The 14287-nt window shown below is 39.2% G+C and overlaps 1 protein-coding gene across 1 annotated transcript in view; it reads left to right on the top strand.

Moving 5' to 3' along the window:
- GALNT12 (polypeptide N-acetylgalactosaminyltransferase 12) overlaps nt 1-14287 on the top strand; it is a 50500-nt gene that overhangs the window by 7268 nt on the left and 28945 nt on the right. Inside the window, exons 2-4 of the mRNA XM_069853345.1 lie at nt 8688-8857; nt 9852-10041; nt 12689-12874. Of these exons, the coding sequence (XP_069709446.1) occupies nt 8688-8857; nt 9852-10041; nt 12689-12874 (546 nt within the window). The remainder of the gene's footprint in view (nt 1-8687; nt 8858-9851; nt 10042-12688; nt 12875-14287) is intronic.

The following is a 14287-nucleotide window of genomic DNA, read 5'->3' as shown; positions in this document are numbered from 1 at the left end:
ATTTTTGAATGAAAAGTTCCTGAAAAAGTTCTCAGATCGGTGATAATAACCACAAGTTATGATTATTTTTTTTTTCTTTATTCAAACAGTGCTTTTACTATGCAGAATTGTCTATAAGGACCAGGTGCATCCATACCCTGCTATTTATCACTAGTGATAGTTACAATAATTTCTTTCAGTTATTATATTACTTTGCAAAATACTTTTGTCTTGAATCAAATTACTCGCATCTATCATCTTCCAGCAGTCCTGGCTGACTGGGGAAGTTCCTCTTGACTGGAGGCTGCCTGATGTTGTACCTGTTTACAAGAAAAGTCAGAGGGAGGACCCAGGAAACTACAGGCCTGTCAGTCTGACCTCAGTGCCAGGGAAAGTCATGGAACAGGTGATCTTGAGTGCTGTCACACAGCACATGCAAGAGAACCGGGCGATCAGGCCCCGTCAACACAGGTTCACAAAAGGCAGGTTGAAGCTCTGGAGTGAGTCCAGAGAAGAGCGACGAAGCTGGTGAAGGGGCTGGAGAACAGGCCTTATGAGGAGCAGCTGAGGGAACTGGAGAAGAAAAGGCTGAGGGGAGACCTTATTGCTCTCTACAACTACCTGAAAGGAGGTTGTAGAGAGGAGGTTGCTGGCCTCTTTTTCCCAAGTGACAGGGGACAGGACAAGAGGGAGGTTCAGGCTGGATATCAGTAAAAAAATTTTTACAGAAAAGGTCATTGGGCACTGGAACGGGCTGCCCAGGGAGGTGGTTGAGTCACCTTACCTGGAGATGTTTAAGGCACAGATGGATTAGGTGCTCAGGGACATGATTTAGTGGCAGATAGGAATGTTTGGACTTGATGATCTAAGAGGTCTTTTCCAACCTAGTTACTCTATGATTCTAAAATAAATTTCTGAATATAGATATAGGAATTAGTATGTCTCTGTGCCAATGTTAGGTGCATCCCAGTACCTTGGAAAAAAATTGCAAACGCAAGTAATCATTTGAGCAAAATGAAGACACAGGTTCAAATCAGCAAAATAAAATAAGAATTAATTGGTTTTTTTTTTCCGAAAGGGCACCTGCAGAAATGCCTTGTCATTGGCACATCCAGAATGTGGGCTAGGTAGGAACTGCTAGTGCCTTTTCCTAACAGTTTAGAATTAGAGGACCTATAGATTTCTTAAATTTGTGGATTTTAGGATATAGATGTAGTCCACACTCATCAGCTGACTTCCTAGACAATTTTTTCTTAATGTATTTTTATTCTGTCTTAAATTAGCTTTTTTTTTTTAAATGTCTTTGCAAATGTTTTCTTCTATTTCAAACTTCCCAGCTTGCTTGCTTTCTTCTCACAATATTTTTATACTAGCCAGTGCAGCCCTTAATTATCTCAAGTGTTAACGCAGTGTTTGGCAGCCTGTCTTGTCAAGACCTTATTGTCAGTGCAAGAATCATCAAATAATCTGGAAAATCATTTCACAGTCTAGCTAGCATTTGTTTTCAAAGACTTGATCGTATCCTGGTGTTGTAGACTGAGCTATATCCTGTTGGGCTCTTTCCAAACGAGATTTTGTTTCAGACACAATTTTGGGAGCCTTTTCCTGGGCTGCTGGTCTAGGAGCAGGTGATGGAAAAGTGTGGGCCAGAATTGCTTTGACTCATGCTGCTTACGTGTTCCAGCCTTGCCCTGAATAATTCAGCCATTCCAGTGGTTATCAGCACTTTGCTGCTATCTTGTTTGCTAATTGGACCAAGACACACCTTATGTAAATGTTAGCACCTTTTTCTGTAGTATCTGAACATGTGTGGTGTAGTTGTGCAAAACCAGGTGCAGCCTTTCCATGCTCAGGTAAAACTTTTTTTTTTTTTTAAATAATATATTTTTTTTAAGAAAAAAAGCAAGCCAAACAGAACTGACAGTTTGTTCAAGGTAGTTTTATGCCAGAAAATAAATTAACATGGGTAGGTTTGGGAGGAGTCAGTAATAGTCTGATTTATCATATCCTTTAATTCCACTGGAAATGTTGCACTTCTGTGTCCTAGGTTTTGATGTAATAAGGCTGCATTGCTTTTGCCTCACGGCTGGATTTTATCCATTGGTTGCTCTCCCCTAAGGAAGGGTGAGGAGCAGCTCTTCAAACGCATGTTCAGCTTGGAGCAGCTACCATGGCCTTAGTAACTCTGCAGGGTGACACAGAAACCAGCGCTGGGACCCATTCACACTGCTGAGCTTGGGATGTTTGTGTGATTGACCTGCTGAATCCTGAGATGCTGCTGGGAGTGGGAAGAGAAGGACCCCAGCACTACCTTGTCCTCTGCTGTGGCTTTGGGCAGGTGGGAGGAGGAGAAGTTTTCTTTCAAGTGAAGATTTCTGGCAGACCCCTGAGTTCACATGTTCTCCTGTGCGGTTCATAGAGTGGGAAGTGACAAAGGTGAACTTGTATCGAGATGCTCATTCGTCAGCTGTCTTTACTTACAGCCTACAAAATGCTGCATTAGACCACACCTCTTACTAAAAGGGCATCTCCTGGTTAATTGAATGTACTAACCCTGTTCAAATTAGGAAGAGAAAAGAAGGTAACATTGAGAGGTGGCATGTTTATGCCCCACCATAACGAACCCAGCAAGCTTAGCTCCTAGCCCACTATGTGCAACCCAGCCTGAAGCAGAGTCCTGGCCGTGTTTGCAGTGGTGGTGCGTATATGACAATGTCGTGTACTGTAGCCATATAAATCAAGTTAAATACAGCAGCGACACATGCTGTTTTTAACTTCCTGAGAGAAGCTACAGACTCTTTAACTTTATGTATTTTCAGGCATTCATAATGAAACTCCAAAAGCAAAGCTTAAACATTTCAGCAGTCTCTGTTTTGGTTTTGTGGATTGCTGAAAAGAATTTTAGTGTCTTGATTGTCAGCACACACTTTTTTCCATTAAAAATATTGCAGTATGTTATTTCTAAAAGAGAAGTATACCTTTAGAAAGCAGGAAATAATTTGAGGCAATTTTATCCTTAACACATCTTTGAAAATTCGCAGAACGTTTCATATTTTTTCTTTAGAATTTGAGTAACTTGGTGCATAGCATGTACAATTTGGAGATTAAAAATGTGTTTTCTCTTGCGGTATTGTCATTGAAGTTGTGGTGAGAGTCTTGTATGAAAGTATGTCAGCAACCACTCCTAATTAACTCATGGCATCATGCCCAGTGTGCACACATTCATGTGCTCTCTCCCGGTGTATAGATACGCATCTCTAAGAGAGAATCTGCTCTTTACAGTGAAATAAATTAAGTGATTATACTAATTGACACAAATGTTCTCTAAAAGAGGCCATTTAATTTTGTTTAGGCATTTCCTGACTGATGTCTCCTTAGTTTCTAATAAATAACCTATTGTAAAACTTGTTAGCAGAAGATTTTGTAGTGTAGTAGATGCCAAAGTTAAATAATTAAACTTATCAGCTGTATAGTCTGTTTGACTGCGACTTGCAAGTGCAGTGTGAAAATGTGAAATCAAAGCCCCACAGGAGTATGGATGTGTGATGATACACCTTTATGCACTTCTCTTCAGCTTCCATTTTGTGGAGGCAGGTGTTTGAGTAGGTACTGTAAGGAAAGATCCAGGAAAGATGGTACATAGTAAACTTTTTTTAAGTTTGTGTTCAGGCACAGCATTATTCTCTCTCCCCCTGTCTTGGAATTTGAAGATTCATGGCTGAATGCAATTCAAATTTTATAAAAGTAGGTGTTTATTTCGTTAAACATTGATAAACAGTTGCTGTGTCTTTAGGCACTTCTTGTTTTATACCTGTCTTTTAAGCTGCCGTGATCAAGCAGGAGGATTCCTAGAACATCCACTCAGTGTGGCTGGGAGGTTGTTAAGCAGGCTGTGTTTTCTTTTGGTGCAACTCTGCTGTGCACAAATCCTCTGCTTGAGCATTTTCTAATGGGTCTGAAGAGAACAGGAGCCATCGGAGGGCAGAGGCTGAGATGATGTTTCTCCTTTGCGTTGTGCTACCCGTTATAGTTGTTATCTATTACATATCAGTGTTTTTCAGTGAAATCCAAATACTGTTTAAAACATGCCTTGTTTTGTTGGCTTTGAAAAAGCTGCTCACATGCGCTAGTAATTTTTTTTTCTCTTGTTGACTGATACTGGTATCTGGAAACTTTTTCCTAAATCAGCTTGATTATAAATATGTGTACTTTTTCAGCTTGACGATAAATATGTGTACTTTTCTGAAGAAAATGAACCCGCTCAATATGCACGCATTTTTGACTGAAGTGTTTGCGTTTTTTTTAAATATATGTTATTATTATTTATATAAATAGTAAAGTTTCTGTTGTTGAGTAAGATAATGAAAGTAGCGAAGGAATATATTGCACCACAAATGACTATGCTTCTGCATTTATTGTCCATACTTGGAAATGTCATGTTTACAGGCAGCTTATTTCCTCTTGTCTATGTTATATTTTTATGAACTCTTCAGTACTTATGATAACTAGGCTCAAAGGGGTGTGTCAGGCAGTTGGTAGTAGGGACTGTGGATAGTTTCCCATCATTTAACTTCAGCTGCAGAAAAGTTAAGCATCTGCCCTATAGTTAAACCTCTGTGAGCAATAGGGAAGTCTGTCTGTGCTAGATAAATGTCTTAAGGAGACTGTGGTGAATGGTCAGTGGAGATGGAGAATCAGACACGGTGTGAGAAGTTTAGCGAGCAAGCAGCCAAGCAAGCAAACTGCTGGCAAGCAGGCAAGCAAGCCGCAAGCAAGCAAGCAAGCAAACAAGCAAGCTCCTTTATTTCTCAGGTTACATACTTATAGTGTTGTATAAACAACATTTGTCTTTCTAATGAACATGTCCTATTCTGAGCCTAGCTCATTACCTGTGGCCTTTTGCGCGGAAGCTACCTTGACCCTTTACATCCCCGCTTGGCGGAGCATCTTTGGTTTTTGGCTCTTCCAGGCTTGTGAACTTCCTTTTTCAGCCTTTCATACATTAGGTTGGTTCCAATCCACATAGACAGAGAAGCCGCATGTTTTTCCACTAACTCCTGAGGAAACTGAGGTGAATCACCTCTACATTTCTCTTTATGGACGTGCAGAGGCCAGACAGTAAGCTCAAAGACAGCACCTAGCTTTTAGGTGGCTAATGTGAGACGCAATTAATCTTGTCTTAACGTGATACCCTGTATTGGGAAGGGGCTGTGTTACGTGTTTGAGGGTGACACTGAAGAGTTCCTTAGTCAGAAGCAACAAACAGCATGCAGGAATTATAAATATACATTCCCACTCTATGTTAAAACGTAGTTTTGGACTGCTGTCACCTGTTTGTATCGTCCCTGTCATATTAATGACGTGTTGCAATTGATACACGTTTGTTTTTATAAGCCAAAGGGGGAGTGAAATGATTCACTTGGAAAGTAGGAGCTTGGTTACTCGTGTGACACACAGAGAGGAAAATAGTTTGCGAAGGTGAATACAGAAGGATGCACTGCTAAGGTGGTTCTGTTGTAAATAGGAGCTGGGAAGTGGAAAAACTGAGTTATGATCACTGGGCTTTAAGTCAGCTTTCATATTCGTAGTGAGTTGTTTTGAAGGTGGTGTATCTTGTGAAGTGGTTAAGTTTAGTGTTCTTTGGCATGCCCTCTAATTGTTATTCAACAGCAATTCTCAGCATTTCCATTGAAGTGATTAATTCTTTTTTTTTTTATTTATTTTCTTACACTATGATTTTCCCAGTGTTTAAACATTTCAGGTTTGTAGTCTCCCAGGTGCAATTGTTTTTTAAGATTGAGCAAAACTCTTTTGAATTTTCTCTCAAAAGAGAAATATTAAGAAAATTAAGCTTCATTTTATCAAGAATATTTGAGACTACTAGCAGTTGAGATTCCTTCTAATAAGGAATATGTGTCTTGGAAATAATTTCTGAGATAAGCATGCAAATCTGCACAAAAGTCAAATAATTTTATTTTTCTCTCAGGGCAGTGGCCGTGCCAGCCAGCAGCCTGCCCTGCTGCCCTAGTGAGTCACTTCTCTGCTGCCTTCTACCACGAAACTAGTAAATAAAATGCCCTTTTTAGTTTTGGCCTCTTTCTTGATTTCAGAAACCTAAGGAATGTGTACTGTGATATGTCTCGGAGGAGGCTGACCTTTTTCCACGGCGTGGGGTATGCTCATCGAAGGAGGCAGCGATGCACGGTGAATCTCAAACAGTTTGGGGATTGCCTTGCTCTGTGCCAAATTGTTTCCTGTCTCCGGCATGTAATTTTCTGGCAAATCTTTTGAAGTCTTTAATCTATAATTAGGTTTATAAGCCGCTTTAGACCTTTTGGATTTCCTTTTTTAGATAATGGTATGCAACATTATTATTCTGGGCATCTTTCTGATATCTTTTCCAGAGAAAGTTTTCATGTAGTTTTTTAGATTTCTTTCTTTTTCCCTTCAGTTTTCTAAAATGGGTAGGTCAAGATCCTGTTTCCATCAAGAAATGAGCTGAAATTATCTGGTAGAAGTGATTGTGATATACAAGAAGATTTTTTTTCCTGGCAGTGCTGAGCAAAAAATGATTTTTAGTAGGCTACAGTAAATATGTGTTTCTAAATTTGGAATCATACAGTAGGTTTTTCTGCATTTTTTTAGAAAGGTAATTAAAATGTCACTCCTTCTACATGTGTTAAAACATGAACATGAGGCAAAATAAATCACCTCTGTCACCAGCCGTCTGGGTTAGGCAGGTCTCTGTGTAAATGCCCCTGTTTACCTCAGGATGGAAGGGACAGAGAGTTCTGAGCTTCAATCTAGAAGTGTGTGTATATGTGTATCCACCTATCTGTGATTATCTGGATGTATGTATGCATGTATACGTATCCTGTACAATGACCATAGTTGCCTAGCGGTCCCTTCATGTTTGAGAATCAGCCTTCGTGTGCCTCCTCTGCCCAAGTGTCGTTTCTTCTCATTGTTTCCTCATTTTCAGGTGTTTATTACCAAAGTACTCTACTGACTTATCTTTTTTTTTTTTTCCTCATAAGTAATTTAATTTTATGAACATTCATTCGGATTCAAACTTCTTTCTGTGTATCATAGATTTTAATGAATATTGCCTAATCTTTAAAGAAACCTGTAAAAAGTCTTTTTTATTGCAAACACGGCAGCATTAAATAGTCAGTAAATACATCCTCAATATGGTATAGCTAAGCAGTTTTCTTTTAATGTAATGTGTGTTTGGGGAATTTTGTAATTCTAAACTGACCTAACTGATTTTACTGTCATGTTTTTCTCTGATCAGTTCTGGTTTTATTCTTCAGCTCCTCATAGCATAGGTTTTGGACCTAGCAGTCTACAGGAGTATTTCCTTCTGCTCCTTACAAGCCCTGGTGACTCCAGGCAGTAAAATTCAAATAAAATTCAAATACCTCTAAATAATTTCCGTTGTTTTCTAACAAAACTGCTCATACACAATGCTCTAAGAAAAGAGGAGAAATGATAATAAATACTGTAATTATTTTAAAACTCTTTCAGACCAGGGAAATCTTCAACAATCTACACATTTGGCTCAGCTGTAAGTTTCTTGGCGTCCTTATGTTCATTTAGGGAATTTCATATATATGTTTATAGGAAATACATTCTGGAGCTTAATCCAAAGGTTTGCAAACTTCCTGGCTCTCCATAGAGCCAAACCCATGCATTTCTATGTCTGTCTGTGTTTTTTTTCGGAATTCAGTGTTGTATCTTGGCAATTCTGTGGCCTTCCTAAATTATGCTTCAGTGTACATGCGTCTCAGTTCTGTTGCTGGTTTGATTTTTTTTTTCTCTTTATATATTGCTATCCCTTCACAGTTATATTTTTACTGTCTAGCACTTCTTTTCCAAAGCACAAGTTATTGGTAATTTATGCTATTGTTTTTACTACACTTAGGGTTTGCATTTCTTTTTTTTTTTTTTTTTATTCTGTGATATGAGGCAAGTTTTGCCCATTGCTTGTTCTACTATTTGTGGTAATATTGTGCAAAGACAGCTACTGCACATACACCAGACCATAATACATCCTATTATTTTTCATTTTAGATGTTTTTTGGGGTTTATAGAATAGTTTGGGTTGTAAGGGATGTTAAAGACCATCCAATTCCAATCCCTCTGCTATGGGCAGGGACACCTTCCACTAGATCAGGTTGTTCAAAGCCTCATCCAACTTGGCCATGAACACCCCAGGGATGGGGCCTCTATAACTTCTGTGGGCAACCTCTTCCAGTGCCTCACCTGCCCTCACAGGAGAAAAATTCTTCTTAATACCTGATCTAAATCACCCCTCCTTCAGCTTAAAACTGTCACCCCCTTATTCTGTCCCCACACTCCTTTATATAGAGCACCTCCCCAGCTTTTCTATAGGCCTCTTTTAAGCACTGGATGGTTGCCATAAGATCTCCCCAGAGCTTTCTCTTCTCCAGGCTGAACGACCCCACTTCTCTCAGCCTGGGTTCCAGACTTTTAGTCTATGCTGCTGTGGAAATGAGCCTTCAAGAAGAACAGCTTCCTGAAAGTGTTTGCATGACTTCTCTGTGTTCATGCAGTGCTCTTAAAATCCTTTAAATGTTCTTGCTTACAGTTAATAAATAGCATACAAAATATTAATTTGAGAACAGTTTTATGAAAATTAGGAAATGTTTTTGCACTTGTACTAAATGTAATCTGCTCCCTTACAGATGCCGAGAGAAGAAGTATGATTACTATAGCCTGCCAAAAACCTCCGTTGTGATAGCTTTTTATAATGAGGCTTGGTCAACCCTTCTGCGAACTGTTCACAGTGTTCTTGAGACATCCCCAGATATACTTTTGGAAGAAGTTATCCTTGTAGATGATTACAGTGACAAAGGTAGGAAGAATAATTCTAAATAGTGTTGATGGTTGATGAGGTTTTTGTCAGCCAGTCCAGAGGAGAAAAAGAAGTGCTCTTTGGGTAGTATACGATGATCAGAGGGCTGGAACACCTCTGCTGTGAGGACAGACTGAGGGAATTAGGGTTGTTCAGCCTAGAGAAGAGAAGGCTCCAGGGAGACCTTATAGTGACCTTCTAGTACCTGAAGGGGCTACAAGAAAGCTGGGGAGGGACTGTTTACAAGGGCATGTAGCGACAGGACGAGGGGGAATGACTTTAAATTGGAAGGGGGAAGATTTGGATTAGATATTAGGAAGAAATTCTTCATGATAAGGGTTGCCCAGGGAAGTTGTGGATGCCCCCTCTCTGAAAGTGTTCAAGGCCAGGTTGGATGGGGCTTTGAGCAGACTGATACAGTGCGAGGTGTCCCTGCCCATGGCACAGGGGTTGGAACTGGATGATCTTTAATTTTCCTTCTAACCCAAACCATTCTATGATTCTATAACCTACAATCTGGTCAGAGCATTTCAGGTTTCCTAATTTGAGCAAGTGTTGATTGCTCCAAGCTTGTTCTGATGTCTAGGATTGTGAGAGATACCTGGTTATATGTTTTTATTTGAATTGCAGGACACAAAGACAATGCTGGCATTTTTCACCTCATATGAATTGTGTTAATAGTAAAACTTACACATGGAAAAAGTTTTATGTAACATTAGATAGGCACTTAACATTTGGAAATGAATTAGAGAGGCAAATATGAATCACTCAGTTTCTTGGAAGTGATTATGATTTGTGTCCATTTAACTTATGTGCTTTTTCTTGTCCTTTCCTAACACAGACAGCATAGCAGAATCAGAATTCAAAATGCCAATATCTTTAAGGCAGTGCTGTAAATAATATGCTGCTGAAAAAAGGGCTTTCCGTGGCATAATGTAAACCAATTGTTCCAGAATTATAATCTTTCTTTTTTTGTTTGTTTTACTTTTTACAGAACATTTAAAGGAGCCTTTGGAAAACTACGTGGCTGGCTTACGCAAGGTGCGTCTTATCCGTGCAAATAAGCGAGAGGGGCTGGTTCGAGCCCGGCTGCTAGGGGCATCTGTGGCAAAAGGAGCTATTTTGACATTCCTGGACTGCCACTGTGAATGCCACGAGGGCTGGCTGGAGCCACTGCTGGCAAGGTGAGTTTATGCCCTGGGTTGGTTTCCTGTTTGGCTGTAGAAGGAGAAGAGACAGTTTGACACATTTCTGCAGTGAAAAAATTGGCTCTCAGTAGATGTTTACCAAAGGTTACTGAAGTCTGGTCCCTGGGGTGCTCTGTTTGTTTCCTTGTGGTAGGGTAGCAATTGGAAGTGTGGAAGATCAGGAGGTGGATTTTTGTTTCCTCCCAAGAACCAGACTGTTCTTTTTCTTCAGAGAAGGGAAAGTTTTGTTTTCAGGAAGAAGAATCCTCTCCTAGCTTTTAAACTACCTCATGAAAGGTGGCTCTTTCTGTCAGCCTGGGTGTTGGATGAGAAGGTTTGGAGAGACGTTTGCCCTGAGACGTTCTCTGTTGGGCTTAAGCAGATTGGAAGCGAAATTAATAAACCCTATCTTCCCAGTTCTGAGCTCATCCGTCTCTCTCCAACTGGAAAGAGATTTCCAAAAGCACGTGCTGTCTTGAGGTGTGCAAGTCTTCCTGATTCCTAGTGGAACTCATGTTCTCAAACTCCCTGTGTCCATTTGAAATTATTTCTGGAATAATATTCCAATTTATTATTCTTAAAATTGTCATATTTAGCTTGATTCTAAATTTCATTCTGAGTATATTCCAGATAACTGTGGGTTTTCTACAAATATTAATGATAGTGTGAAGAAAGGGGAAGGAGTAAAAATCAAAGAATAAGCGTGGTTTTAACGATTATCCTCTGAAGAAACAGTGTCTAGCTACATTTAGAGAAGATTCTGTAATTTCTTCACTTTAGCAAACCACTAGATGGCAATCTTGAGGAAGGATTTGGATAATTTGCAGTGTACTAAATCAACTTTTGTAGAAAGTTAGCTCTGGATGTGTCTTGGAATTTTTGCCCTTCTTGCAGCAGATGCAGATGTACATCTCTGAAGAGATAGTTGCATGGCATATCTCAGTTCTAATTTATGGAAGCAATGCAATAGCGCTTGCATTTTGCAGTGCAAACATAGTTGTATTTGTAAGCTGCCTGGACGTTGCACCATCTAGTTAATTCTTAACTTACAGAAAAAGTGACAACTTTTCAGTCTGCCTGAGTTGTTTCATAACTGAAATCGCATGCCAGATAGCTAAGTTTTACTCTTTTTCCTTTACAAGAGTAATAGAGAATTTTTATATTTTATTGTGATAGTTTTCCTCTGTGTACATATCATTCCCATTGCTTTGTACATAAGCTTTATGCAAATGAGACAGGAGGTAGCAATATTTATATAAACCCTTCTAAATGCTCTGGCGAATGGGATTTCAATGGGAGATCATAAAGAAGAAAACAGCTGTGTCACATCTTCCATCTGGCAATAAGGGGCCATTTCATGTTTAAGGCAGGCTTTCTCAGCTCAGGCAATACTTCTTTAGAACCCATTCAGTTCTGTGCTGTATTAAATGACCACAAGCTGCTCTAATTTCAGAGTCAGAGCCGCTTGGTCAGCCTGCAGGTTTTAAACTTATTAATCCAAGAGAAACTACTGGTTCACCTTGAATGACATATATATCAGGTCTCTTCATACTTTGACAATGTGATGTGTTCAGTTTTTCTTCTGCTTTGGAAACTCAAATCAGAAGATGCAGGGTGAAAACAAGTCTCAGCATCTTAAAGTCAGACAAGTCAGTTTTTCACTGAACTAACAGGAGATATCTAAGACTAGAGTAGTTAAGATTGCTCAAGAGTCATTTAGAAGAAAAGCCTTAGCTGGAGCTTGTATGCTTGAAGTTGATCTCTCCTGGTACTGAGGCCTTTCCAGAAGTTGAGGTGAAGTCAAAGGATCCTCTGGCCTTTAGTAAGGGCAAATGCTTTTTGAAAGGTGTCCAGAAAAGCCTGCGTGGTACTGAGAAATGGGAATAAGTTGTTTATCTCCTTGCAAGTAGACTTGTGGAAAATGTCATCAGCTCTGATGTATTCTTAGTGTGATAAAGATCTTAACTATCTTTGCATCAGCCTTGCTAATAGTTGTGACATTCCACAGTACTAAGTTGTTTCTCCTTTTTATTTCCAAGGTTGTCAGGGTTTCTGGGGGCCTCCTTCACATGTGTTTCACTGTTGCAGATCTAATTTCTGTGTTGAGTGGTTTTGGGATTCTTTGTTTAAGGTCATGGTTTCTTTTTGAATTACTGTTGTAGTGCTCAGTATAACTTTTTGTAGATGATCGTAACTACAAAAACAACCATGAACCAAAAGCCTAGTTATCTCATTTGTTCTTGCAAAACGATAGTCACGCTGCTTTCTAAATATCTTGAATACAGCTACCTGTTCAAAACAAAATAGGTATTTTTGTTTAGAATGCAGTGCTGGATACGGCAGCCAAAAAAGATGCTGAATGTGTTATCTTAAGCCATATGGCATACCTGGCTACTGCTGTCCAGCAACTGATGCTTGTCAGTTGCCCAAATCTACCCTGATGCATCCTTCTGATACACCCTCAGCAAGAAATTGCCGGTTATTCTTTTATCTGTCCTTAAGCTGTATTGCAGCATGAGTTGAAATGCAGCAAAACTTTGCATTTGGTTTTTGTAAGTGTTCTCTGTTCTTGACAGATCTAATTCCTGAGAGATATTTCTAATGGAAGTCACCTTTTTTTTTTTTTTTTTTTAAATCATATTAGGATTGCAGAAGAAGAATCAGCTGTCGTCTGCCCCGTTATTGATGTTATTGACTGGAATACATTTGAGTACCTGGGAAATGCTGGTGAACCACAGATTGGTGGATTTGACTGGAGACTGGTCTTCACTTGGCATACTATCCCTGAAAGAGAACAAAAACTGAGGAAGTCCAAGACTGATGTGATCAGGTTAATGTTCATGCATCTTATGAAACTGAATGTTACAGGGGCTTTTGACTTCACTTGGAAATACCAGGTGCTGAAAAATATTTGAGAAATGAGCATATTACTAAAAATTATGTATCTTGTTTAGTTCTCCTTTTTCCAAAACAGCTTCTGCTCACTGTGCTCCTGAAAAAGTACTGCTTTAAGAGCTGAAATGCCTGTGTGATCTTTCATATGGAATCCTTATTGCGCAAGCAGTCTCTGGATTCCTGCAGGCAAACTCCCACAGATGCTTGTCAGCACATGGAAAGGTTGTAACCAATTAGCTAATACTGAAGAACAAAGCAGAGATACACATTGCATTGAGTCCATGATGAAAAAAGGGGGAAAAAAATCAACCAGTAAGAAAGCAAAAGTAGTTTTTAACTTTATCTGTGCTGTAGTGACAGCAGTGGTTCCTTGCTCTGTTTTCAGAGGTGAACCATTTTGCTATTTCTTCCTTGGAATGAAATGATACAGCTCTGCTCACCATAGTTTCTATGAAGGGCTAACTCATAGGAGCTCATGCAGATGTCTCTCTCCTGGGTTTTTCTTTTGATTTATTTTAAGATAAGTTGCAATCAGTCAGTATTATCTGTTACTCCATGCTGTGTTTTGAGGAGGTGTAAGGTGAGATTACAAGCAATGCATGTGGAAAATGTCATTGTAGATAGTTGAAGGTCTGCTACACTCAATTTGGAAGTTGCTGTATTTCAGTAGTGTATTGTAAGAAATGAAGCATGCTTTTTACTGGTTTCAACATCATGATTTTATTAGTTTTTGCTTTTGTTATAACAGTTATCTTATGGACAACAAATACAGAATTTTCTCAGTCTTTTCTAGGTAGCTTATCATGATAATAATACCCAGTATTTCACAAATATTAATGGCCTTATCCTTGACTGAGAAAAGACAATGTGTTTTTGTTTTTTATAAATGGGAAAAGTGAGGCAGTAATTTAGTCCTTCTCAGCATATGCTAGTCCACATCCTCCTGAGGAAAAGTTTCAAAATAGAGTAAATCTTTTTAAAGCCTTTAGTTTAAATATGAAGCTTTTCTTCTCCATGACAAGAAGAATTGCCTTTGGCATGGGAAAATGATGAGGGATGAAGCATCACTGTAGCCCAAGGACTTTGCAATAGTCTGGAGAAAGCACCAGTGCTGATAGTGGTGTCACTGACAACTGTGTTTAGAAGGATGAAATCTAGAGTAAGACAGAAGACCTTTACTGGTTATGGAGTTGGTTTTTTTTTTCTTTTCTTTTTTTTTTTCCTTCTGTCTCACTTCATCTCTTTCCATTCTTTGAAACAACATATGACAGCGTAAAACAATGTTGCTTCGAAAAGTTGGCTGGTAAAATTAGTTTTGACAGATTCAGAGTAACTGATCACTGCACCT

This window comes from Phaenicophaeus curvirostris, chromosome 3, assembly GCF_032191515.1.
Source record: "Phaenicophaeus curvirostris isolate KB17595 chromosome 3, BPBGC_Pcur_1.0, whole genome shotgun sequence".
NCBI classification, from domain to species: Eukaryota; Metazoa; Chordata; class Aves; order Cuculiformes; family Cuculidae; genus Phaenicophaeus; species Phaenicophaeus curvirostris.
The sequence above is the reverse complement of the archived record's forward strand: the minus strand, read 5'-3'. Positions and strand labels throughout refer to the sequence as shown.